Consider the following 24669-nt stretch of genomic DNA (forward strand, 5'->3'; position numbering starts at 1 on the left):
CACTCACTACACACCAGCTGGAACCCATGTCTGTGTATGAGCTCACGGTTTTGCATTCCCTTCGGAAGCATAACATTTTCTGTGATGAGTTTCTATTGTTAGACTAGTACTTTCCCGGTGGTCAGTTCCCTTTAAATGCTCTACCTCCCCGTGGGCAGTGCTTCTCTTTATTTTATCCTCAGGCTGTGTTTCCTGTTGTTACCTGTTTACAGAAGTTAGAAGAAGAAAGATGGAGACTTGGCCCTCATAAAAGGGTGTGGGCTGCCCACGGGGTCTTAGACCAGGTTGGCAGGAGGAGCCCAAACTGCTTCATTTCTCCTTTCCCAGGGCATGAATGTGGGAGGGCTGGATTCACTCATACCACCGCTAGCAGCATCTCCAGACAGGGCAACGTTTAGATTCCTGTCCACCCCTCTACCTGACCCCAAACCCAGACTCCTGGTCATAGTAAACAAAGAATATTTAGAATATGGAAAAAAAAAAAAAAAAAGCAAGGATAACAAAGACAAAATCACCCAGGGTGCCACAACTCTGAGACAGCTGTTGCAGTTCACATTTCTTTGCGATAAAACTGCCACCCATCTCAGAGGGGGTTCATGGTGCTTCTTAAACAGACTGCTTATTGTCCTGGTCCATTTGGAGTTGCCATAAGAGAATACCACTGGATGATTTATAAAGAACAGAAATTTATTTCTCAAAGTTCTGGAGGCTGAGAAGTCCAAGATCAAGGCACCAGCCTCTGATGAAGGCCTTCCTGCATCCTCACGTCGCAGAAAAGCAGAAGAGCGCTAGAATAAACTTGCTCCCACAAGCCCTTTTTATAGCAGCTTTAATCTATTAATGAGGAAAGAATCCTCGTGGTTTACACGCCACCCAGAAGGCTGTACCTCCCAACACTGTTGCACTGAGAATTCAGTTTCCAGAATGTGAATTTTGGGGGACACGGTCAGACCATAGTACCTACTAATTCATATAGTCACAGATATTTATTAACTGCATACTTTTGACTGAGCAGCTCTTCTCAGCACTTAGGCATACAATGACAAACAAGACAAGTTTCCTGTCCCCATTTTAGTTGGGAAGGCAATTGGTACATAATTCAATTAGGTAGTAGTGGGTGCTACAACAGATTGAAACAGGATACTGAGCTTGAACGTGACTGGGGAGGGAGGGAGGGAGTCTCTTTTCGGAAGGGTGATCGGAAAGCCTTCTCTTGGGACAGCGGTATTGGTCTGAGGTCTGAAGGAAGAGAAGGTGCCAGTCTTGTGAGACTGGGCAGAAGGCATCAAACGAGGGGAACAGTGAGTGCAAATGCTCTGAGCTAGAATCTCGAGCTTGTTGAAGAGTAGACAGAAGGCCCTTATATCCAAAGGGACTTGGTAAGTGGAACAATAGTATAAAGGTGGTCAGAGTGGTCAAAGAGGTAGTCAGGGGCCAGATCCTGTAGAGTTCTGTAAACCATTTCGAGGAATTGAAGATTACCTCCTATTTCCAATTTTGCAATGGGATGCCATTGGCAGATTTTAATTTCAGAAGTGATATGACACCATTTTTATTGTTAAAAGATAAGCCTATAGTGTTGTAATGGGCTTAATGGTGACCCTGAAAGATGGGTTCGTAGCCTAATCCCTGGAATTGGTGCATGTGGCCTTCTTTGGAAAAAGCATCCTTGTGGAAGTAATTAAGGATCTCCAGATAGGGTCACCCTGAATTATCCAGATAGGCCCGAAATCTACTGAGAAGTATTCTTATACAAGACAGAAAAGGGGACAAGACAGAGGGGAGGGCATGTGGGGATAGAGGCAGAGATTGAAGTTATGCAGCCACAAGCCAAGGAAACTGACTAGAAACTGGAAGAGACAAGAAAGCCTTTTCCCCTACAGCCTTCTGAGGGAGCAAGGCACTGCTAACACCTTAATTTCAGATTTCTGCCCTGCAGAAATCTTGAGACAATACATTTCTGTTGCTTTAAGCCACCAAGTTTATGGTAATTTGTACAGCAGCCATGGGGAAAATGTGAGAAGCTGATAAAGCAATCCAAGAGAAAAGTCACATGGCTTGCATCAACAGCAGGGGGGACAGTGAAAAGTGCTCTATTTAGAACATCTTGAAAGGAGAACCAACAGGATGTGCTGATAGATTAGATGTTGGAGACATGGGAAAGAAAAAAAGAAAAGCTTCTTGACATTTGGTCTGAAGAACTAACAGCCTGCCTGATACAGTTACCTGAAATGAGGAGGACTAGGGGAGGGACAGTTTGGGCCGAGGTTGTCAGGATGAGAGGTGGTGGTAGGGACGGAGGCTGTGCTGGGTGTAGCGTGGTCAGGACTTCCTTCATGGACGTATTGATTTTGAGATGCCTGTTTCACATTCAAGATGGAATTTTGAATAGGATGTCAGCCGTGAATTTGGAGCTCAGAAAACAGGTGAAGGCCAGAACGTTAGCAGTCATTTGTGTGTAGATCCATGGTTCTCAACCTTAGCTCTTGGAGTCTCTTGAAGAGCTTTCCAAAAGAAGATACCCGTGCTCCATCTTGGACTGATTAAGAGGAAACCTCTAATGTATTTAAGAACTCTCCAGGTGAGGCTAGGGGCAGCCAGGGCGGAAAAGCCGCAGATGTGCATAGTATTTAAAGGCACGGGTCTCATTAATTCCGGGATTTGGCAAGATAGAAGATGGGATGACACAGGGAGAGCTGCCTAGAAGATAAGATGCTGCTAATATGTCACAGGTAGACCAGACTGGTCCTCCTCAGTTCTCAAGGTGGCTACAGTTTTGGTGTTGGTACCAATTTTTTTTTTTTTTGATAGGCCATAAGGTGCATAAGGTGAAAGAGATAGGAAAGGCCTGGTGCAGGGAGTGAGAGCAGGTTGGACAGAGGTGTGAAGGCCGAGTCCTGGAGGGTTCCAATATGGTGGCTCATGGGGAAGGAAGAACCAACACAGGAAAACAGAGATCCTTGAGCTGGGAGGTGGTGGTGAGAATGTGGCGTATGTGAAGCCAGAGGAAGAAAGTGACTCAGGCAGAACAGGGGACTCAGTTTAGTCAAGTGATCCTTATAAGTTGAGAAAGATGAGGGTAGAATTAATCCAGCGATTTGGCAAGACAGAAGCCATTGGTGGCCTTGAGATGACAGATGTGTTTAAAGAGCGGCTTGGATGGAAGCTCACACTGAACCAGCTGAGAGGAAGCGAGTGCATCTTGAGCCCATACATCTTCCCAGCAAACTTGAAGCAGTGAGTGAGGCCTCTTACTGGCACATTGCTTCTGCTGTTTCCTCTTAAAATCTGGCATTTCTGGGAGTTAGAAAATTTTATTCACAGTGTCTTGATTGAACCACGTATTTAATCTTCATCGATCCCCTTATTAATGCGTCAGTTTTATGAACGGCATGTCATCTGTGCTTCTGTTCCTTTCCTCTAAATCTTTCTCTTTTGACTTTGTTCCGGATGAAATCCCTCTGGTATTTCCCTGGGTATGTCCTTTAGTGTTTGCTAGCCATTCATCTTGAAAGAGGTGGGTCTGGTTTAATCAATCACAGCGGCTTCTTACATGAATGTCAGTGGTGCTGTTCAACCTCATTGCTGGTTCGTGGTTGGGGCTCAGCAAACATGAGTTGAAACTTAAGGTGAAAGTAACCCTGTGTTGGACACCGCAGCTGCCCTGGGAAGAGTGAGGTGAGTGTTTTGAGGTTCCTTGGGAGGAGGGCACAGCAGCCATGGCTGTGGATGGGAGAGCTTCCGGCCTTTAACTCCTGTCTTTGTTACCTGCTCTTCCACTGTTCAGTCCTTGATGCTCAGCAGGGATGGCTGCCTTGTCATTTAAGTTTCGGCTGTGAATTCTCTGCCCTACTCTGGCCCTCTGCTCTGGAAGGATCCTTGTGAATCCATGGTAGTTAACGTGATAGTGGAAGTCAGATTCAGCATGTGTGGGTGAGCTCCTGTAGCCTTAGTGAAATTGCATTTTCTGGAGCACTGCACACCCGTGACAGGTTGGTAAGACCAGAAGGCGCTCCTCGGTCTGTGCCCCTCCAGCCTGGCAGATGACCCCTGGCTCCTCCAAAAATTCTGTTCCATGTTGCTCAAGAGCTGACGGCTGGTGTGCTGTAAATCTCTGGAAACTATACAATGCCATAGCTATGTATTCTAATTCATTTTCTGTTGATATGATAAGGTATACTTGTAGTACTGACTCTTCAAAAGCAGGATTTTAAGGAGTAAAGAAAATCTAGAACTTCCTACTGAGATTGCTGAAATGAAAAACCGTGTTCCTATGTCCATATTTCTAAGCCTCAACTTTTTAACTTTTTATTATAGTTATTTTCAAACATGTACAGAATAAGAGAGAATTATGTAACAAATACACAGTGCATACACAAGCCAGCTGTCAACTCTCTGAATCCTGCCATTCTTGCTTTATCCATCCCACGTACCTCACCCACTTTCTTTTTCTTTTTTTTCTGGCATATCAGTACATTTTTCTTTTAACCAGGAGATGCTGTAGTAACATGGCTGCAAACTCAGTGGGTTAAAAATAACAAAGGTCTATTTTTTTTTTTTTTTTTTTTTTTTGAGATGGAGTCTCGCTCTGTCGCCCAGGCTGGAGTGCAGTGGCGCAGTCTCGGCTCACTGCAACCTCTGTCTCCTGGGTTTAAGCGATTCTCCTGCCTCAGCCTCCTGAGTAGTTGGAATTATAGGTACACGCCACCACACCTGGCTTATTTTTGTATGTTTAGTACAGATGGGGTTTCACCATGTTGGCCAGGCTGGTCTCAAACTCCTGACCTCAGGTGATTCACCTGCCTTGGCCTCCTAAAGTGCTGGGATTACAGGTATGAGCCACCATGCTTGGCCAACAAAGGTCTATTTCTTGCTCAAGTTACATGTCCTTTATGGGTACAGGGTCTCTTGCCCCACACCTTCTTTATTCTGGGAACCAGATGGAGAGATGAGTCTCTCTCTGTGGAAGACCCTGGAAGACCCCACTCAGGGTTGTTCTGAAAGTGATCTCACATGGATTGAGCCATACCCTAGAGCCAAGAGAAGCCAGATTTGCTAGGAGAAAAGTCTGTGGGCATAGTCAGACACTTAGGAGGAGTAAAAAGATGTATTTTTCTGCAGAGAGAGTGTGATCGCATTTTTATCAATTAATCTGCACCCTAGGGACAAAGAGTTAACATCTGAATTTTTCTAAGTAGGAGTCTACTCCTCAGGGAAAGTTAGCATTTGAAAGACTCTAACTAGAAATCCACTCTCTAGAGGATGTCTCAGCAAGTACTTAAGTCCATTCAGCATAAGGAGTGCTGGAAGTGATTTTTCATTGGTAAAGTGGTTGGTTTTCAAGTTATGTGGATGGACTAGAGATATATTTTTTTCCTACTCTTGCATGAAGAGGTAGTCCCTTTGGATTGCTATAACACATTACCTTAGACTGAGTAATTTATATGCAATACATTTGTTTCTTCTGGTTACGGAAGCTGGGTTCTTGGTTATTCTGGTTCTTGGATCTGTTAGTCCAAGATCAACATTCTAGCAGCTTTGGCGTCTGGTAAGGGCTTGCTCTCTGCTGGTGCCTTGTTGAATCCTCATGTGGTGGAAGGGGCAAATAGGCTCCTCTGGCTTCTGCTATAAAAGCACCAATCTTATTCATGAAGGCAGAATCCTTAATGACATAATCACTTTCCAAACACCCTACCTATTAACATACGAATTTGGAGGTTCGGGGAACACAGACATTCAGACAGCAGCAGGGAATGAACTCTTTGGGCACCAGCAAACTGATATCTTTTTTTAATTAATTTTTTTTTTTTTTTGAGATGGAGTCTCGTTCTGTTGCCCAGGCTGGAGCGCAGTGGTGTGATTTCGGCTCACTGCAACCTCCACCCCCTGGTTTCAAGCAATTCTCCTGCCTCAGCCTCCCAAGTAGCTGGGACTACAGGCACATGCCACCACACCCGGCTAATTTTTGTATTTTTAGTAGAGATGGGGTTTCACCATGTTGGTCAGGCTGGTCTCGAACTCCTGACCTCGTGATCTACCTCCTTGGCCTCCTAAAGCACTGGGATTACAGGCATGAGCCACCGCATCTGGCTGCAAATGGGTATCTTTAAGAATAGGATTCTAGGTCTAGAACTCCATCCTGTTCTGTGTTCTGTCACTAAATGTTGGGTCCTGAAGGTTGTCTCTCCTGATTTGGTTAGAAGGTTGTTGAATCTGGCTGCAAGAACCTGAAGTGCCTGAAGGAGAGCGTGAACTTCCCTGAGCATACACCAGGTGATGTGACACTTTTATGCCTCTTGTCCTTGTAACATGCCCCCTAGAAGATAACTTTTAGGAGAGGACACCTACAGTTCCCACCAACTTTTAATCATTAGAATTTACTAAAATCTACTTATAAGAGCATGACCTTGGTGAGCGGCCATTATAGTGGGTCAGTTTGCAATGAGGGGAGTAAGAATTTGAGAGAGAGCACTTGGATTTTTCTGTTGGGGAGTCATTAGTGTCTTTCTAAACTGCAGAGTGGCCACACAGTTCCTCTATATCAGATTGGTTCCTCAGCACTGTTGTCTTTAATTATTTTCGGAGACCACTTTAATAACATCTAACTGGACAAAGGTCTCTAGAAGGACTCGGGGAATATTAAAATGTGTGCAGAGAACAGAGGGGAGCATATAGATCATTTGTAACTGGTATAGCTAGGAAGAGTGTGGCCAATATGAAAGGGTGTATGTATTGTGGAGATAATTCCATTAGTTTTTTCTTTCCACAGCAACAGAAGAGTTGCCCTTCAGTGTAATTCATATGCACAGCATCTGTACTAAATGTTTTACATGTATTGTTTCATTTAATCCTCATAACACCTGCATGAGATAGGAAATAGTATCCATATTTGACAGATGAGAAAACTAAGCCATCACATTTTTCAGGGAAACATAGCTAATAAGAAACAAAACTAGGACTCAGATTCAGCAAATGTGATTTTTTAGTCTGCTCCCCTAAATAAAGTCTTTCAAACAATAGAAATATATACTTAAAAAAAAAATACTCTTAGCCGGGCACAGTAGCTCACGCCTGTAATCCCAGCACTTTGGGAGGCCAAGGCAGGTGGATCACAAGGTCAAGTGATCGAGACCATCGTGGTCAACACGGTGAAACCCTGTCTCTACTAAAAATACAAAAAATTAGCTGGGCATAGTGGCACGTGCCTGTAATCCCAGCTACTCAGGAGGCTGAGGCAGGAGAATTGCCTGAACCCAGGAGGCAGAGGTTGCAGTGAGCCGAGATCGCGCCATTGCACTCCAGCCTGGGTAACAAGAGCAAAACTCCGTCTCAAAACAAAACCAAAACCAAACCAAACAAAACAAAACAAAAAAAAAATCTCTTGACTTTATTTCAAGAATGTCTTTTTTCAAAAGGCGTAGAGATTCTCACCACGGCAAAATGGATACCGTGTTTTCCTCCCTGGGGCAGCAGAAGCCTTAGCAAGTGGCTGTTCTGAGTTCCTGTGAATGGTGCCGTGGAGGCTTGGTTTGATTCCACAGAGCATCTAGGATTCCCACATCCCTTTATATAATATGAGAATTTAGGACCACTTTACCCTCTAGTCTCAGTTAAGCCTTGGGAGCAAGCAAGAACTGCATTGATTGTTTACAGGTTTGGAGTGTGGAAACTCAGCATCAAGTAAATGGTGTGTCTTCTTGTCACCCAGCATTTTCCCCATTACCTTTTCAGTCTGTCTTCCATTGGGCAAAGTGCCCAATTGTTCTTGAAGGAAAAGAAATCCAAATCCTGAGTTGCCTGCACAGCATCTACACCCCGGGGAAAAATGCCTACAGCACGAATTTTAAAACCTCATTCTAAAAGTGCATTACTGAAAAGGCTTTACAGCATAATATTAAACCTCAGGGTAGAGATGGCTGCAGCATGCTTATGTCAAACCTGAAGGCAAACCCAGAGGAGGTGGCAGGTGGAAGAAATACTGCTTTAGTTAATAGATCAGCAACCTCATTTTAAAAAGTGAGGCTTAGGAAAAATTACTTTTATCATCTCTTAGCTTCTTTAACTTTTCTTCACTCTGTGGTCCTGTTGAAATTTCTAAGAAATGGTAAAGACAGTGAGAAAGGAAAATTAAGAAAAAGGAGGGGACATACTAGAATATATTGTGTGTTTCCGCCTTTGCTATTCTGTTTCTGCTATTGCTATGAAATAATCAAGGTCAGGTTTCTAATTTTCTCTTCAACGTCCCAGGTAGAAAGGTGGGTTTGTGTTTGATAGACACGCAGATGGGAGCAGGGCGTGTGCAGTGTGCTAACTCCCACACGAGGGTGGAGGTAGATCTGTCAAGGGCATGGCAGCAGCAGCTGGTGTGAGAACACCAGGGCACGTTGATGGCATTGCCTCATCTCCTACAGCCGGCTGTCTCCTACAAGATGTTTATGTGGGTTACATTCACCATGAGGATATATAAACCCTCTTACTCCTATTCTCATGGAATTGAGAACAGGAAGACGAGGGATGAACTGGACATTTCACCTAGATTAGACCAAAGGTGAACAAAGGTGATCAGGCAACAGAGGTAGCCTTTACCTGACAGCAACCCCAAGGCAAGGGCCACCAGGAGTTAAAAACAAACAGGGCCAAGCAACAGTCAGGCTCAGATCCAGGAAGGACTGGACAAGTGTTCTGAGGCTGTAGCCTTGCTCTCACTGAAAGCCACTGGATCATGGGGGCTGAGACCTGCTTTTCCTGGGAGCTCCTGCTTGGGTGGGTTAGACCTATGGTTGTTGTCTTAGGTCCATTCTATCTCAGAGCAATCCTTTATTCTGGAAACATCCAGGGATTTCATTCTCCAGCTTTTATTTTCTACATCATTGGACATCACCCCTCTTTGATTTTTCTTTGTTCTTCCTCACCATTACCCGTGAGGCCAGACATAAAAGATTGATAAACGCATGGTTCAAATCCTGCCCCTATCATGCACTTGCTTTCAGATCTTTGTAAAACTATTTAATCCCCTATTCTTTTTATTTGTAAAATAGGGGTCTGCATGCTTATCTGAGAGAGGTGATGTGAAGATTAAAGGAGGTGATGCCTATAAAGCATAACATACCAAATGCTTTACTTATATTTTCTCATTGGAATGCTCTTCACAGGTCTGGGGTGAGGGAGAACAAGAGTTAACTAGTAACAAACATGGGGGTGATTTAAATGTTTCAGGAGCTCATGCTAGTCATATCATAACCATCCATAGACCATATTCCCTGACTTTTTCTTAAGTGCTTTTGAGTATGTCTCCCCTGTAACTATCCAGTACACTGGATGCTTCCTGGTTTGGTTACTAGAACAAGCTCCTCAGGGTTGGGACTGTTTCTAGGCCAGGCTGGTGGGCATGCCTTTGGAGAACTTGGCTTTGGTCATGTGCTCCTTCCATATTGTTTTTTTATTCAGATGCTTTGACATCATGTGCTTTGCTGACCCTGAAGGAACTGCCCCTCCCAGAGCTGGCCAATTCCTAAGGAGAGTAAAGGACTCACCTGTGAGCATGCCGTTCCTATGCAAGCCGAACACTCTGGAGCCCAATTCCCCAGCCACCTTCTTTATCAGGTTTTCACATTCTGAGCCACTAATGCTCTGCCTCAATTACCCCAGGGCCTGGTACCACACAAGTGGGAACAACCCCTATATTCCAAAGCTCACTGAAATGATTCAAACCAGCCAACCCTAAACCTGCTTATGCTTCTTCACCCATTAAACCACAATAAAGGTCCCCCCTTGATTCCTTTGTGTCCTGACCAACAGACGTTTCCCCAGGTGACCCCACAGCATGGCCTGGCATGCCCCACTTTTGAAACCTGAACAAGCTATATTTTCAATTGCAAATATCCTAGTCTGTTGGCCTCACTATACCTGAATAATAATAAAACCTACATTTCAAAACACATTCCCCGAACGATGGTTAATTGTTGTGTCAACTTGACTGGACTAGATGATGCCCAGATAGCTGTTAAAACATTATGTCTGGGTGCATCTGTGAGGGTGTTTCTGGAAGAGATTAGCGTTTGAATCAGTAGACTGAGTAGAGAAGATCCACCCTCACCAACATGGGTAGACGTTATCTAATTCATTAAGAGGGTAAATAGAACAAAAAGGGAGAGAAAGGGTTATTTGTCTTTTTTTGAGTTGAGACATCTCTCTTCTGACCTTGGACTGGGAGTTATGCCATTGGCCTCATGGTTGTCAGGCCTTCAAACTTGGGCAGAATTGCAACACTGGCATTCCTGGTTCTTCTGTTTGCAGATGGCATATCATGGGACTTGCTGGCTTCCATAATTGCATGAACCAATTCCCTTAATAAATCTCCTCTTAAATATCTATATATATCCTACCGGTTCTGTTTCTAGAGATTGGGACCAAGAAGTGGGAGTGCTTCTAACAAATACCAAAAAATGTGGAAGTGGCTTTGGAAATGGTTAATGGGTAGAAACTGGAAAGAGTTTGGAGGTGCACACGAGAAAAAGCCTACATTGCTGGGAATTGACCTTTAAAGATGATTCTGGTAAAGGCTCAGAAAGAAAAGAGGAGAGCTATGATGAAAGCCTTAATCTTCTTAGAAAATACCTAAGCGGTCATGAACAGAACATTGGCAGAAATATGGGTAGTAAAGGCCAGTCTGATGAGGTCTCAGAGGGAAATGAGGATCATGTTATTGGACAATGGAGAGAAGGCCATGGGGAAGAGGGGCAAGGGAAGTGAGGGCATTAGGACAAATACCTAATGCATGCAGGGCTTAAAACCTAGATGATGTGTTGATAGGTGCAGGAAACCACCATGGCGCATGTATATCTATGTAACAAACCTGCATGTTCAGCACATGTATCCCAGAACTTAAAGGAAAAAAAAAATTATAAACAAAAAAAGTGTCAGAGAACTTGGCCAAATTGTGCCTGTATTGTAGTGTTTTGCAGAAGGTAGAGCTGTGAGCACTGAAGTTACCTATTCGGATAAGGAAATTTCTAAGCAAAGTGTGAAAGTTGTGGCTTGGCTTCTCTTGACAGCCTACATTAAAATGTGAAAGTAGAGAAAAGATTTAAAGACAAAATTGTTAATCAAAGGGAAGCAGCACTTAAAGATTTGGAAAATTCTCACCCTAGCCATATTAAAAAAAAAATGAGATCTCGGGTACAGTGTTTCATGCCTGTAGTCCTAACTATTAGAGAAACTGAGGCAGGAGGATCACTTAAGCCCAGGAATTTGAGACTAGCCTGAGTAACACATAATGAGAGTCCATCTCTTAAAGAAAAAAAAAAAAAAAAAAGAGAAGGCACCTTGGGAGAGAACACCAAGGGTGTGGCCAAATAACCATCTGATAAGGAGATTGGTCAAACAAGTGGAACCTATTGCTTAAGGTGATGCAGAAGTCATTGGGGCTGCCACCTCCATCACAGCTCCAATGTGCAAAAGCTTGAGCAAGCAAGCATGAGCCCCCATAGAGAGCCCTTGCTAGAGCAACATCCAGGATAGCTGAGTGGTAGGACCACTCCAGCAACCCCAGGCTGTAGAGCCACAGACACCATTCTAGCTCAGGGAGCCACAAGGGCACAGAGCAGCCTTCGGGGAGGGCTGCCACCCTGTGGGTTGGGAAGGCAGGGCCACAGCCCCAGTGAGCCTGGAGGACAGAACATTGAGCCAAAGATTATTCTCAAGACAAAATTTTGGACTTTGCTTGGGACCTTTCTATCCTTTCTTGTTTTCTGTTTCTCTCTTTTGAAATGGAAATGTCTTTTCTGTGCCTGTCCCTCCATTGTACTTTGGAAGTCTTTAACTTGTTTAATTTCACAGATTCACAGCTGGAGGGGAAATTGCCTCAGAATGAATCATACCTTGCATCTCACCCATATGTAATGTAGGTGCTATTTAAATGAGACTTTGGATTAGAGACTTCCGAGTAGATACTGGAATGAGTTAAGACTTTTGGAACCACTGGAATGAACTGAATGCATTTTGCATGTAAGAAGAACATGAAATTTTGGGAGGTTAGGGGTAGAATGTTATGGTCGGAGTGTTTGTCTCTCCCCCAAATTTATATGTTGAAATCCTAACCCCCACCTACTTAAGGTGATGGTATCAGGAGATAGAGCCTTTTGGGGTGATTAGGTTATGACTGTGGAGGTCTCGTAAATAAGACTTGTGCCCTTATGAAAGAGACCTAAGAGGGACTCCTTCCTCCTTCTGCCTGTGAGCTCAGAGTCAAAAGGCTATGAAGAAGTAGCCCTTACCAGACACTGAATCTGCTGGTGCCTTGATCTGAGACATCCCAGCCTCTAAAACTGTGAGAAATACATTTTTGTTGTTTATACGCCACCCAGCCTGTGGCATTCCATTGTAGCAGCCTGAACTGACTAAGATACCCTTGGATGAAGAGCAACCGAGGTAACATGTGAGAAAAAAAAAAAAAAAAAAAAAAAAAAACTGCTCCAATGCCAAGGGTATCCTAGACTGCATTTAAACTTATGCTTGGTAGTTGCTTCTCATCATTTTTAGTTAATCATAAAGCATTCTACTTTTGTGGATTTTAAGTATCTAGGAAATGATGCTGAAAAAAACAACAGCTTTGAGACCATCAGCAGCTGTAACATTGACATCTCTGCTTTCAAATGGTTTACAAAATTAAACAAGTGTCATCCAAAGGACCACCAGGATGGCTAGATAACAGAAAAGAGAGTTTCACTGGCAATACCGGTTTACAAACTGGAAGAGAGCATCTCCGGTGTGAACTGAGAATGCTATCTCTGAAGAACAAAGAGAAGGTTAGCAGTTTTATAAAATGGAGAACTGTTGCATATTTCTCTTTGAGAAGTTTCACTGGTACCAGCAAAGTTTTGAGGAGCAAGCTCCAATTGGTACGTGGCGGCGGTGCACAAACTCAGTCTGAGAGTCGCTCTGGGTCCTCTCGGTAGTCATTGACAAAACTGGTTTCGGTGTCCGTGTCAGCTGCCAGGCCTGCAGAGAATTACGGGTTTTTACAGCAATGTTCTTTACCCTGAGGGCTTTCTCCCCCTGGCTTATTGACTGTGTCTTCGTTGGGTATGCCAAGAATGACTCATTTCATATGATCAACTTTCACACAATAAAGCTTCATTTATTTATTTGTTTAAAATGAGACAGAGTCCCTCTTGTCGTCGAGGCTGGAGTGCAGTGAGGCACCATCAAGGCTCACTGCAGCCTCCGCCTCCCAGGCTCAAGTCTGATCCTCCCACCTCAGCCTCCCAAACAGCTGGGACCACTGGCACATGCCACCATGCCCAACTAATTTATTTAGTTTTTGTATAGGCAGAGCTCAGTATATTGACCAGGGTGATTCTGAACTCTTGGCCTCAAACAATCCTCTCACCTCAGTCTCCCAAAGTGCTGGGATTCCAGGTATGAGCCACCATGCCCAGCCCAAAGCCTCATTTTAAGTCTCTTTTATTTACTTTTACTGATCCTAGTCATAACACATTGTAAGTATACTCTGCTAGAGAATTAGATAGCATGTTGTTTTTTAAGTGTCTTTTCTAATTAACCTGCCATGTAGTTCAGTAAGAAAATATTAAAGGAGAATCTTGCCGAAGAGACGGCCAGTACTGAGTGAGAAGCACATTTTGTTTGTCACTGGGGGGATGAGGCACTGTTCATAGTGAGGATACGTTTATTTTAGCTTTGGTGAGAGTGGAAAAAAATCCACCTTTTCACAAGAGCTGCTTTCTCCTTGCTTTTTGCCCCCTTCAGCCCAACACCCGCAACCAAGGCAGTGTCAGTAAGTTTTGCTATGAAAAACCTTAGGTAGGCTTCTTATGGTTTTGAAATGTGACCGCTTGGAATCGGGGGAAAGCTGTACTAAAATTATGAAGCCGTGTGGTTATTAACCATATCCAGTAGTGGGTTGTGTTCCTGTGCTGCCTTTATATGCCCACAGTAACCTAGCAAGACATAAAATCACAGTGCGCAGTAGATGGCACCACTGAATGAGCCATATTGTCTGCAGGAATCTGGGATGATAAAGAGATTATTACCTCATTTATTTTCGTAAGGAACTGTGTAATTATGATGATTCAAAAAAAAAGATGAAAGAAAGGAAAGGGAAAAAGGCAGGAAGGAAGGAAAAGAAAGAAGGAAAGAAAGAAAAAAGAAAAGAAAAAGAAAGCAGGCCCTGGTCTGACTGTTTCCTATGCTATTCTACTATAGCAATTAATATCTTACTGCAAATTTTGCTAAATTATAACTTAAAAATGTTAAGTTTTTGTTAGCACTTTGACAAACTTAGGCTCCTACAGCAGAAGGTAGTGGATTAAAAGCTGGGCTGTCAACCAGGTACTCACCAGCTTAAGGGCAATGGAGAAATGGAATATAAAGAATTTGAAAAAGTTTATGCAACATACATGTTTCTTTTGAAATTCAGTTTTGGAAAGCAAGGCTTGATGAGATGATCTTCATTTGTGAGAGTATGCAGAGGGCGGTGTGAAAAGACGTGGCAGGGATTCATAGCTTAAAAATGGATTGAAAAGCAGTTCTAAAATATGAAAAAATAAGGACAAAAAGTCATAATTTAAATTCTCAAGCTAAGTCCGATACATTTCAAAGTTAAACAGTAAACAGTGGTAGGGAAAAGAAAACATATAGAAATGGAACAACAGGGGTCCGTTAGAGTTGGATATCATTAGTTTACTAGTTTGAGGAGGAAAGTGAATAATTCTATGTGTTTTAAAATGATAGAGAATGAACCCTGAAAATGTTTAATGCTTAGCGAAGAAAGTATTCATAATAGAAATTTCTAACTTGGCCAAATTTCTTACTTTAAAATTAGAAAATTAGATTGTTTGCTTGTATAATTTGGAACACAAAATTAATAAGCAGGTAGATAAAAAGGAAAAACTACATATTAAGCCAGAATCATCTAATAAAAACAGTTCCTTATATGTAAAAGACTGTATGCTAACTCCTAGACCCCAAGAGAGAAAATGAGACTGCAGTCAGGCGTCACTTAACAACAGGGATATGTTCTGAGAAATGTTGTTACTGTCATTGTGTGAACAACACAGAGTGTACTTAAACAAAGCTGATGTCACAGCATATCGTTCTAGGTTAGAAACTTGTCTATCATGTTACTGTACTGAATACTGTAGGCAAGTGTAACACATGGTATTTGTGTATCTGAATATATCCAAACCTAGAAAAGATACAGTAAAACTATACTATGAAAGATTTTAAAAAATGAGACACCTGTATAGGACACTTAGCATGAATGGGGCTTGCAGAAATTGAAGTTGCTCTGGGTGAGTCAGTGAGTAAGTGGTGAGTGCACGTGAAGGCCTGGGGCATTACTGTTCACTGCTGCAGACTTTCTAGACACTGGACACTTAGGCTAAGTTCAATTATTTAAAATCGTTTTCTTCAATAATAAATTAATCTTAGCTTTCTGTAACTTATTTTATAAACTTTTTGATGTTTTCAATTTTGATTCTTTCGTGATAACATTTAACTTAAAACATGATCATCTTATACAAAAACATTTCCTTTATATTCTTATTTGGTGAGCTTTATTTTTTACATTTTCAGATTTTTAAAAAATTTTTTAATTTTTTTTTTTTTTTTTTTTTTTTTTGTTAAAAAATGAGACACAAACACACACATGAGCCTAGGCCGACACCGGGTCCGGATCTTCACCTCCACACCTGTCCTACTGGAAGGTCTTCAGAGGCAGTAACACATGGAGCTGTCATTTTCTATGATGATAATGCCTTCTTCTGAATTCCTCCTGAAGGACTTTTCCTGAAGCTGATTTACATTTGTTTTTTTGTTTGTTTGTTTTTTTTTTTTTTTTTTTTTTTTTTTGAGACGGAGTTTCGCTCTTGTTAACCCAGGCTGGAGTGCAATGGCGCGATCTCGGCTCACCGCAACCTCCGCCTCCTGGGTTCAAGCAATTCTCCTGCCCCAGCCTCCTGAGTAGCTGGGATTACAGGCACGCACCACCATGCCCAGCTAATTTTTTGTATTTTTAGTAGAGACGGGGTTTCACCATGTTGACCAGGATGGTCTCGATCTCTCGACCTTGTGATCCACCCGCCTCGGCCTCCCAAAGTGCTGGGATTACAGGCTTGAGCCACCGCGCCCGGCCGCTGATTTACATTTGACATTATTTTTATTTTAAATATTTTTTATTTTTAAAAAAATGTTAAACGCAAACCAGCTTCAGGCAAGTCCTGTAGAAGGAATACAATCTAAAATAATGATAAAAATTAGTAAAAAATAGTAAATATATATATTAGCAACAGTCATTTATTATCATTATCTATATATATATATACATACACTATAACTGTATGTGCTATACTTTCATGCAAATAGCAGCGCGGGGGGTTTGTTTACACCAGCATCACCACAGACACTTGAGTAATGCATTGCCTTATGATGTTACCATGGCTACGACATTGCTAGGTGACAGGAGTTTCTCAGGCCCAGTATAATCTGTCATATATGTGGTCCATTGTTGGCTGAAATGTTATGTGATACATCGACTCTACTGCTGGCAAGCTCCTTCTTAAGTAAAGAAAAACAATAAACACAAACATGAGAAGTACAGAAGAAAGCCCAAGGAAGATAAGAGAACCTTCCTACGTAAAGGAAGCTACATCAGGGCAAGGGGCCAGTTCTCACCTGGAAGACACAGTACTGCACACTTCACCCAGATGAGTGTTGTTTGAACACACACCACCCAGGCACTGTGTATATAACCCCTGGGAATGGCCTCTGCAAGAAGCTAGTGGGTTGTTAGAAGCTTTAGGGGCGTTATTTTTAAGTTTCTGCTAGTAAATTCTATTTTGAGCTGAACATTTGTGTAGTGCACAGAGCTAGAAGGGAATATTAGAGATTGTATGGCCCATTCTGTTATACTCTCTTACCAGTGACTCCGAGGACTTGGGTAGGCTGTCTTTGACCTGTTTCTAATAGTGAAGAATTGGAAACACTCTAAATGTCCTTCCATTGTTCGGGGGGGTGTGATTAACATAAGTTATGGTGCTTGTATAGAGTAGAATATTGTGTTTAAAGAACAGGGAGTTTTCCATGATTCAAAATGGAGCCATCTCCAGCATATAGTATTCAAAGAAAACTCCTTACAGTAACTTCTGGAGAGAACTAGAATTGAAGAAGACATGGGTAGTCAAGGGGACATTTGCTGCATCAGTGCTGTTTGAAATTTGTATAAAGAAAATGTACTTATGTGTTGAGTAATTTATAATCATAATGTACAATTTTGATTTCAACTTTTACCTGATATTTATGTTCATGTCTTTAGAATATAACTCATTCTCTGGGCTATTGGACATCCTATCTTACTTAGCTGGTCGTATCTCTGCAATTAGATATTTATTTATAAACAGGAATTCCATCAGAGTTATCATTTAAATAGGAAGATAAGTATTTTATTGGAATTTACTTTGTGCTTATATCACTGATATTAATTTTTGCTACAGAAACTCTGCTTTTCAAAGTCACCACTAATTTGGTATGTTTCATGTTTCTTTGTCACAATTTAGAGACATTTCTCTATCCTATTCATTGATGACCTTACTGTTTACCATAGAAGTTCATCTATGTGTCTCCAAACTCTATTTCAAGAATATGAAAGGGACGTAGATTATGCGCACATTCTCTGGCCCTTAATAGATGTTTTGCTGACCCACCTTCTAATATCTGTAGAGTCACCCCAGGCTGTTCCTTCCACCGGCCAGTTCTGTGTGTGAGAGGCACAGTCCTTTGTTACTAAACATGTTTTTGCTCTCTCCTGTCCTCTCATTTCAGTCTCACTATCTTAGAATCAGCGTCATGGCACCACAGGAAAGACATCATTGTTGTTCTTTTGCAGGTAGCCAGTAACACCACCCTCTCACTGAGAGCCTCTAAGAAATATTAGGACTTGAGTTGACTTTTGATGCATCAGTATTCTTTGCATCATATAATATATCTGGAGTGGTAGAGTGCAAAGTCTGTGGGCTCAACTTGTTATTTGCATGACTTTGAGCAAGTTGTCTAAATTCTCAAAAACTCAGTCTTTTTCTTTATAGAGTGGAAATAGCAAGTCTAGGATTGAAAATTGTTAAGAAGGTTCACAGTTCTGCATACACTACAGCGTATACACATATGGCAAGCAGCAAGGTGTGGCTCTTTTCCTTGGGTGTTGTCAGTCCATTTTCCTAGTTTCCAGAACCTATCTCCTCAGACTGATGGATCCATGAGTTCCCCTTGCCTATGCTGTTATTATTATTATTTGAGAGGGAGCTTAGCTTTTGTTGCCCAGGGTTGAGTGCAATGGCGCAATCTCGGCTCACTGCAACCTCTGTCTCCTGGGTTCAAGCGATTCTCCTGTCTCAGCCTCCCAAGTAGCTGGAATTACTTGCATCCACCACTATGCCCTAGGTTAGTCTTTCTAATTGTTCTTCCGCTGTGCCGCCATTTTTAGTGGAAACTTCATTGCAAAAAGAGCAAGGTTCTCATCTGTGGCACTTGAATTGTTTGCTGGCTCCTCTAGCTTTTACGTGTGGTGTATTAATTTAGTCCCTCTCTCAGATGTCCACCCTAAGGTAATGTATTGATGCAGTGTTCCAACTAGGAATGATATTGCCTCTCTGTCTTGGCTTGTTAACAAGAAACCATTCATGAATGAGTAGAAACAACAGTAAGTGTTTAGAAAAGTATTAAATGATTGAGGCAGTAAAAAGTGATCCCAAGAAAACCCTAGACCACTCGCACCTGCCATGACTTGTTACCTCTGTGACCTCTGACCTTCTGTGTCTCCTTGGTCACGTCTATTTACTACAGACCACTTTCAGTCTGTCAGCATTTCTCTTCAGTCTATTTAGAGCTTCCTTGAAACTTCTTTCTCTGGCAAACTTCCTTTTATAACATAAGCAAAACAAGAGAAGATGTACATTCCTTATTGTGTGCATGGCATGGACAGGAAGGAGGAACAGAGTTTATCCATGAAAAGTATTGCTGTCAAAAGGGAATTATGAAATCCTGTTGTATGCAAGGTATCTCAAAGTTAGCTTTTTTTTTTTTGGAAAATATGCAACAAAAACTTACTTCAAGCAAAGTGCAAAATGAAAATCTCAGAGAAAGTCAACCTGACCTGAAGCTTATTCATCACTGCACAGTGAGTTTCACTATACAATTGAGTTTCTGGCCCATGTGACACTGAAGTCACTAACAGCACCAGTGTTACTGTTCACTGTAGATTGGACAGTGCTGTGTTTGGGGATTCTGGAGAAATTAAAGTAGGAGAGGACGCGGTCTATTCTCCAGGGCCACACAGTCCAGTGGGAAAGATACAATTAATAAGCTGAACTCCAGGATTGCAAAGTAAATTTTGTTTTACAGAAGGGGAAGCATTGGAACTGATTTCAATATCTGTTGTGGTGGAGAGACTGAGGCTCTTCTTTTGCAGCTGCTTCTCCTCCTCCTCCTCCTCCTCCTCCTCCTCCTCCTCCTCCTTCTCCTCCTTCTTCTTCACATGTATCAAACTAACTTAATGAAGAATGTATACATTCTTCCATATCATACTAAATAATGCAAATAAGTGATACAGTTACAGGCTCGGGGTTACAACGTGGGGCCATGGTAAGCTGCACCCTTCTCAAAAGCATCTGGTATATGTGAAGAAGTTGCATATCAGTGACTTGCTCTGACGTACTCAATAGGAGCTCACAAGGTTCTCTGTCTTGGCCTCATTAAGGAGCATTTAAATATCAGAAAAATCTAGCAAGGCATAGCCCCTGACTGGGAATTAGCCAGCATAATGTCAGGGTTGTTGTAGTTAGAGTAGCCAGATGGGAAGGCAAATTTTGTAGGGGATTGTCGTCAATACAACCTCCCATTATATGTATACTCAGACATGCCCCACATGTGCATGTTCATAACAGAAAACCCAGCATTTGTGGAGTAGGAGGCTAGAATTCAAGAACATTAGTGAGTGAGAGCTTTATCTCAGGATCATAACTAATTTTGAGGTCAGTTTTTTTCAGCGGTCTTTGTTATGTTCAATCTTTTGGGTCCAAAAATTATGTGATGACCGGCCTCAGAAAAATTTAACCCAAGTGAGCCAGATCTATTAACATTTTGCTAAATTCTTTGTGGTTTGTAATGGAGTTAAATATGATCATAAGATTCAAAAATATAAGTTTTGCTTCGTGATTTATCTGAAGGTTCAATTGACTGGACTTAAGTAAATTATTCACCACTTCATTAAAATTCAGTAAGACAAAGTTTCCGTCAGATCATTAAGCCATCTATAGCAAATGAAATGTGCATAGTTGATGCAGAGGGTGGTTTACTCAATATGGCCTGTGTTAAATGTATGGAATGCAAATGAGATGTAAATTTTATATTTTACTTTCCATTAACAAAAAATTATTTATGTACACATCAGAGGAGGAAAATTACTTTCAGTAAGGATCTGCACAGTGGTGATTTTTAATCTCTTAGTGGGAATATATCATATTTATACAGTACTAGCATAAAAATGTCATTACTGCTGAGAGAGGTCTTAGAGTCTTATAATGATTATCTTTATTGCTTGGAGATAACATTTTAGTAAATGAGATTTAGTTAACATTCTAATGAAAAGAGCTAATTTGGGAGAAAATTCCTAAGCTAAAATATTTTTAAACAACAAGTTTGTTTACTTTTTTTTCTCTCCTAGAACCTAAATCATGTAAATTATTGGAACAGATGGTACTGAAGATTTGGGCTGTGTGTTACACTTTTAGTAAAGCTAATTTATAAAAAGGCTACCAAAAAAAGTAATAAAATAGACTTAAAGGGCTTCTTGGAGTCCAAGTGACTCAGCTGATCTTGTTTTCTTGACAAAATCAGTGTCAAAGCTAAATTCATCCATTGCAGCTTCTGCCTGACCCTCTGGTTGTGTGAGCACTATTATTAATATTTCCTTTCAGTCACAAGCTAGTAACTACATTTGTGAATGGCTCTCCTGTTGGCTTTTTTACGGTTAAATACATTTCCATTTTCAGACTTTATTTCTAGATCTCTGCAAGCTTCAAAACAGCCCTACTTGGTGCCTAGCTGAAGTTGTGGCTCCCATTAATTCAGGTGATTCTGTGATATCAGCTGCTTTCCTCAGAACAAGTCTCATTCTTCTTTCACACTTTTTTTTCCTCTCAAAATGAAACATTCAAAGGCTCCCGCTTCCATATGATGCGTGAACATTATTTGGCACCATCCTTCATGTTATTCTCAAGACACTCTCCAACTTGCCCATTTCCCTCTTTCAATGTCAAAATTAGCCACTGCATTCCAGGAGCAGCTGGGTGTGCAGGGACCAAAGGCATTCAGGAATGGATTCTCAGAACAAGAGTGGTTCTTAACCGTTTGAGGACCCCTTTGGAATCCCTGGAATCTCTGGGGATGCGAATCTCTGGAGGATCGAAGCCCTGGAATCTCTCCACCAGAACTTGGATGTACAATCTCACAGGATTCCGGGGCCTGGCTGTAGTTCATTCATAAACTGTACCTTCCGGGGCAGTGGATCAAGAACCTTGGCTCTGCTGTGGCAAGGCTGTAGATGGGAATAATTGAGGAAGCGTTTTAATAACCACATATACTGGTATAAGCCTCAGGTATAAAGCAGAGAATTTGGGGGATTTGCAACTGAGGAGTTTGTTTATTATTTTAGAGATCAGATTTTGAAACTGTTTTTCAATTATAATCACCCATGTGGATTTTTGTGAGAATCCAATTTCATTTAAAAAACGTATTTAGCTGGCTTTTTCCTGAATTGACTTGTTCAGACATGTTCTTTTAAGTTGAAGTGCTCATGAGCTTTTAAAAATAGCCACCCGGCCCCAGGCCCAGCTGGGTTCTCTGTTGGCATCAGTTGGATAAAGAGTCCCCTGATTGGCTTGATTTGGGAATAACTTCAACCTGGTAGAAAGGAAAACAGACATGTGTTTCAACCACTGGTCCTAATGCAATTTTTCCAATGTATGTTTGTGGAATTTATGACATCTTTGAAAATACAGAAATGACGGTGGAGGGGAATGTGTCAGTTTATGAATGTGCCATTTAACCAGATAATCGGGCAAAATATTTGACAAGAAGTATTCTCATGAGCAGTACAAAGTCAGGGATAACCATGTCCATGTGCATTTGTGTCTTTCCATAGTGTTAGACTTTTACTGATGCTATTTCGGTCACAAAAGCCAGGAGCTGTGTGGAATTGCAAGGAGGCAATTCTCCCTAGTACCTCCCGTTCCCTTGGTAGTCAAGAGCCGCAGGCACGCAAGCCGCTTCACAAATCAGTTGTATTGCAAACCATACTTAATAGTATACTTAATCAATAGGTAAGTGTTACAGATCAAACATTTCACAGCAAACAAAGTAACATATAACATCAAGAGAAAAGGGACAAGAAGAAGGGTTAACAAACCAGTCCTGGGAGACTGGGAGAGCAACACACACATACGAATCCCCTGGTGTGGGCCAGGCAGGGAGCCACAGGTTTTGCAAGGAAGAGTGTTTGGTGGGGGCAGAGCCTTCCCAGCAAATGCCAGGTGCTAATCACAATTGTCAGCAAGACAGTATCAGTTTAAGACGGCCATTTCGAGCTACTGATGTCTAGCTCTTTTTACGGCCACGGAGTCCTCTGGTGAGGACTGATAGTGACAGAATGTGCTTGTTTTTGCCCTTATCTGGTGGATGCAGATTTTATTTATTAAGCATAACATCTTGTCCCTATTGGCAAAGTGCCCTGTGAAATGTAAGATGGAGTTGTTTTCTAAGATGGAGTTACTCATGTCAAGGGTGCTGTATACAATTGCTCCATCCTGTGACTTGGCATGCTTTAATCTTCAAGTTTTCTTCCTCTTTTTGATATCTCTATCTTCATTGAGTCTACTTTACTCTCCTACTAGACTTGGATGATCTTGGTTCTGTTCACACTTTGTCAGTTGTTCCTGTTAGAACATTCTGAGCAGTTTGTTGGAGAGGTGAGTGTAGACTGAGGTTTGGACACTAATGAGGATCCTTAGGGAAAGTGAAGGGGTGGAGGGGATACACTGGGCCTGGTGAAGTGGGTAGCCTCGGATGAGTTTTTCCTGATGGTCTAAGATGGTGTGGGTCTCACCTGTAATCCCAGCACTCTGGGAGGCCAAAGTGGGCAGATCATGAGGTCAGGAGCTCAAGACCATCCTGGCTAACACGGTGAAACCCCGTCTCTACTAAAAATACAAAAAAAAAAAAAAATAGCCAGCCGTGACAGCATGCACCTATAGTCCCAGCTACCTGAGAGGCTGAGACAGGAGAATCGCTTGAAGCCAGGAGGTGGAGGTTGCCGTGAGCCAAGATTGTGCCACTGCACTTCAGCCTGGGAAACAAAGCGAGACTTTGTCTCAAAAAATAAAAAATAAAAAAATAAATAATAATTAAAAAAAAGATGTTGTGGGCCTTAGCTCCTGAGTACACAGAACTTGTGTTTGAGCCTGATAGTGAATTCAAGTCCAGAGACTCTGATGTGCTGGAATTGCTGGTTGCATTTTACAAAGAATGGTGGACTTCCAAACTTATAGCAACCACTGTTGAATTTTACTGACATGACAATTATGCGAGAGCCTCTAAGGTGGCAGACCTGAAGTCTTCTTCTTCTCTTTGATTTGGGGGGAATAAAGGCAGACGATAGGCTTATATTGGTTAAGAATGTGTTTGCCACTCTGCCTCTTCCTCTTCGCCTCAGTGACCTTCTTCTCCTTGTAGGTTATGGCCACACTGTGCCCTTGTCAGATGGGGGTAAGGCCTTCTGCATCATCTACTCCGTCATCGGCATTCCCTTCACCCTCCTGTTCCTGACAGCTGTGGTCCAGCGCATCACTGTGCACGTCACCCGCAGGCCCGTCCTCTACTTCCACATCCGCTGGGGCTTCTCCAAGCAGGTGGTGGCCATTGTCCACGCCGTGCTCCTCGGGTTTGTCACTGTGTCCTGCTTCTTTTTCATCCCGGCCGCTGTCTTCTCTGTCCTGGAGGACGACTGGAACTTCCTGGAATCCTTTTATTTTTGTTTTATTTCCCTGAGCACCATTGGCCTAGGGGATTATGTGCCTGGGGAAGGCTACAATCAAAAATTCAGAGAGCTCTATAAGATTGGGATCACATGTGAGTATCATGGCTCCCTGCCTGCTCCTTCTGTCTCTGTTTTGCCATTGCAAGCTCCACCTCACCTCCCAGTGAGGAGGCGTTTATAAAAGTGCTGATTGCTTTCTTATTGAGAAGTTTTCTGAATTTACCACCTTCTCAATCATTTCATTTTATGATTTCCTTCAAAACTCTTTATGCAAAAATTCATTACTGAGTTACTTTTCACAGGCACCTTAAAATTACAGATCAATTTCTTACTCATAGGCATTATAAATGACAGTGCAAAAATACATCATACAGCATGTACTTGATAACCAACTGTTAATTTAAAAAAAAGGATTACTCTACCTTATTAAATATTTTAAGCCCAAGAAAACTAGGCCTCGGATAGAGCTTGTTATCAATGATGCTCTTTAATTTACCAAAAAATTCTTAAAAGAGCTCCTTACCTCATGTGTCCATCTGGTTTGTTTTCAAAGAAGTTAGACTCTC

At 42.0% G+C, this 24669-nt stretch overlaps 1 protein-coding gene and 1 long non-coding RNA gene across 2 annotated transcripts in view; both read left to right on the plus strand.

Moving 5' to 3' along the window:
• The window catches only part of KCNK1 (potassium two pore domain channel subfamily K member 1), a 57970-nt gene that overhangs the window by 28855 nt on the left and 4446 nt on the right, over nt 1-24669 (plus strand). The window contains exon 2 of the mRNA XM_003940802.4: nt 23800-24195. Coding sequence (XP_003940851.3) covers nt 23800-24195 — 396 coding nt within the window. The remainder of the gene's footprint in view (nt 1-23799; nt 24196-24669) is intronic.
• LOC141581093 (uncharacterized) lies at nt 1187-15639 on the plus strand. Its single transcript, XR_012513605.1, has 2 exons — nt 1187-5821; nt 7303-15639. It is a non-coding gene; the product is annotated as an uncharacterized LOC141581093 (long non-coding RNA).

Source organism: Saimiri boliviensis, chromosome 14, assembly GCF_048565385.1.
Source record: "Saimiri boliviensis isolate mSaiBol1 chromosome 14, mSaiBol1.pri, whole genome shotgun sequence".
NCBI lineage: Eukaryota > Metazoa > Chordata > Mammalia > Primates > Cebidae > Saimiri > Saimiri boliviensis.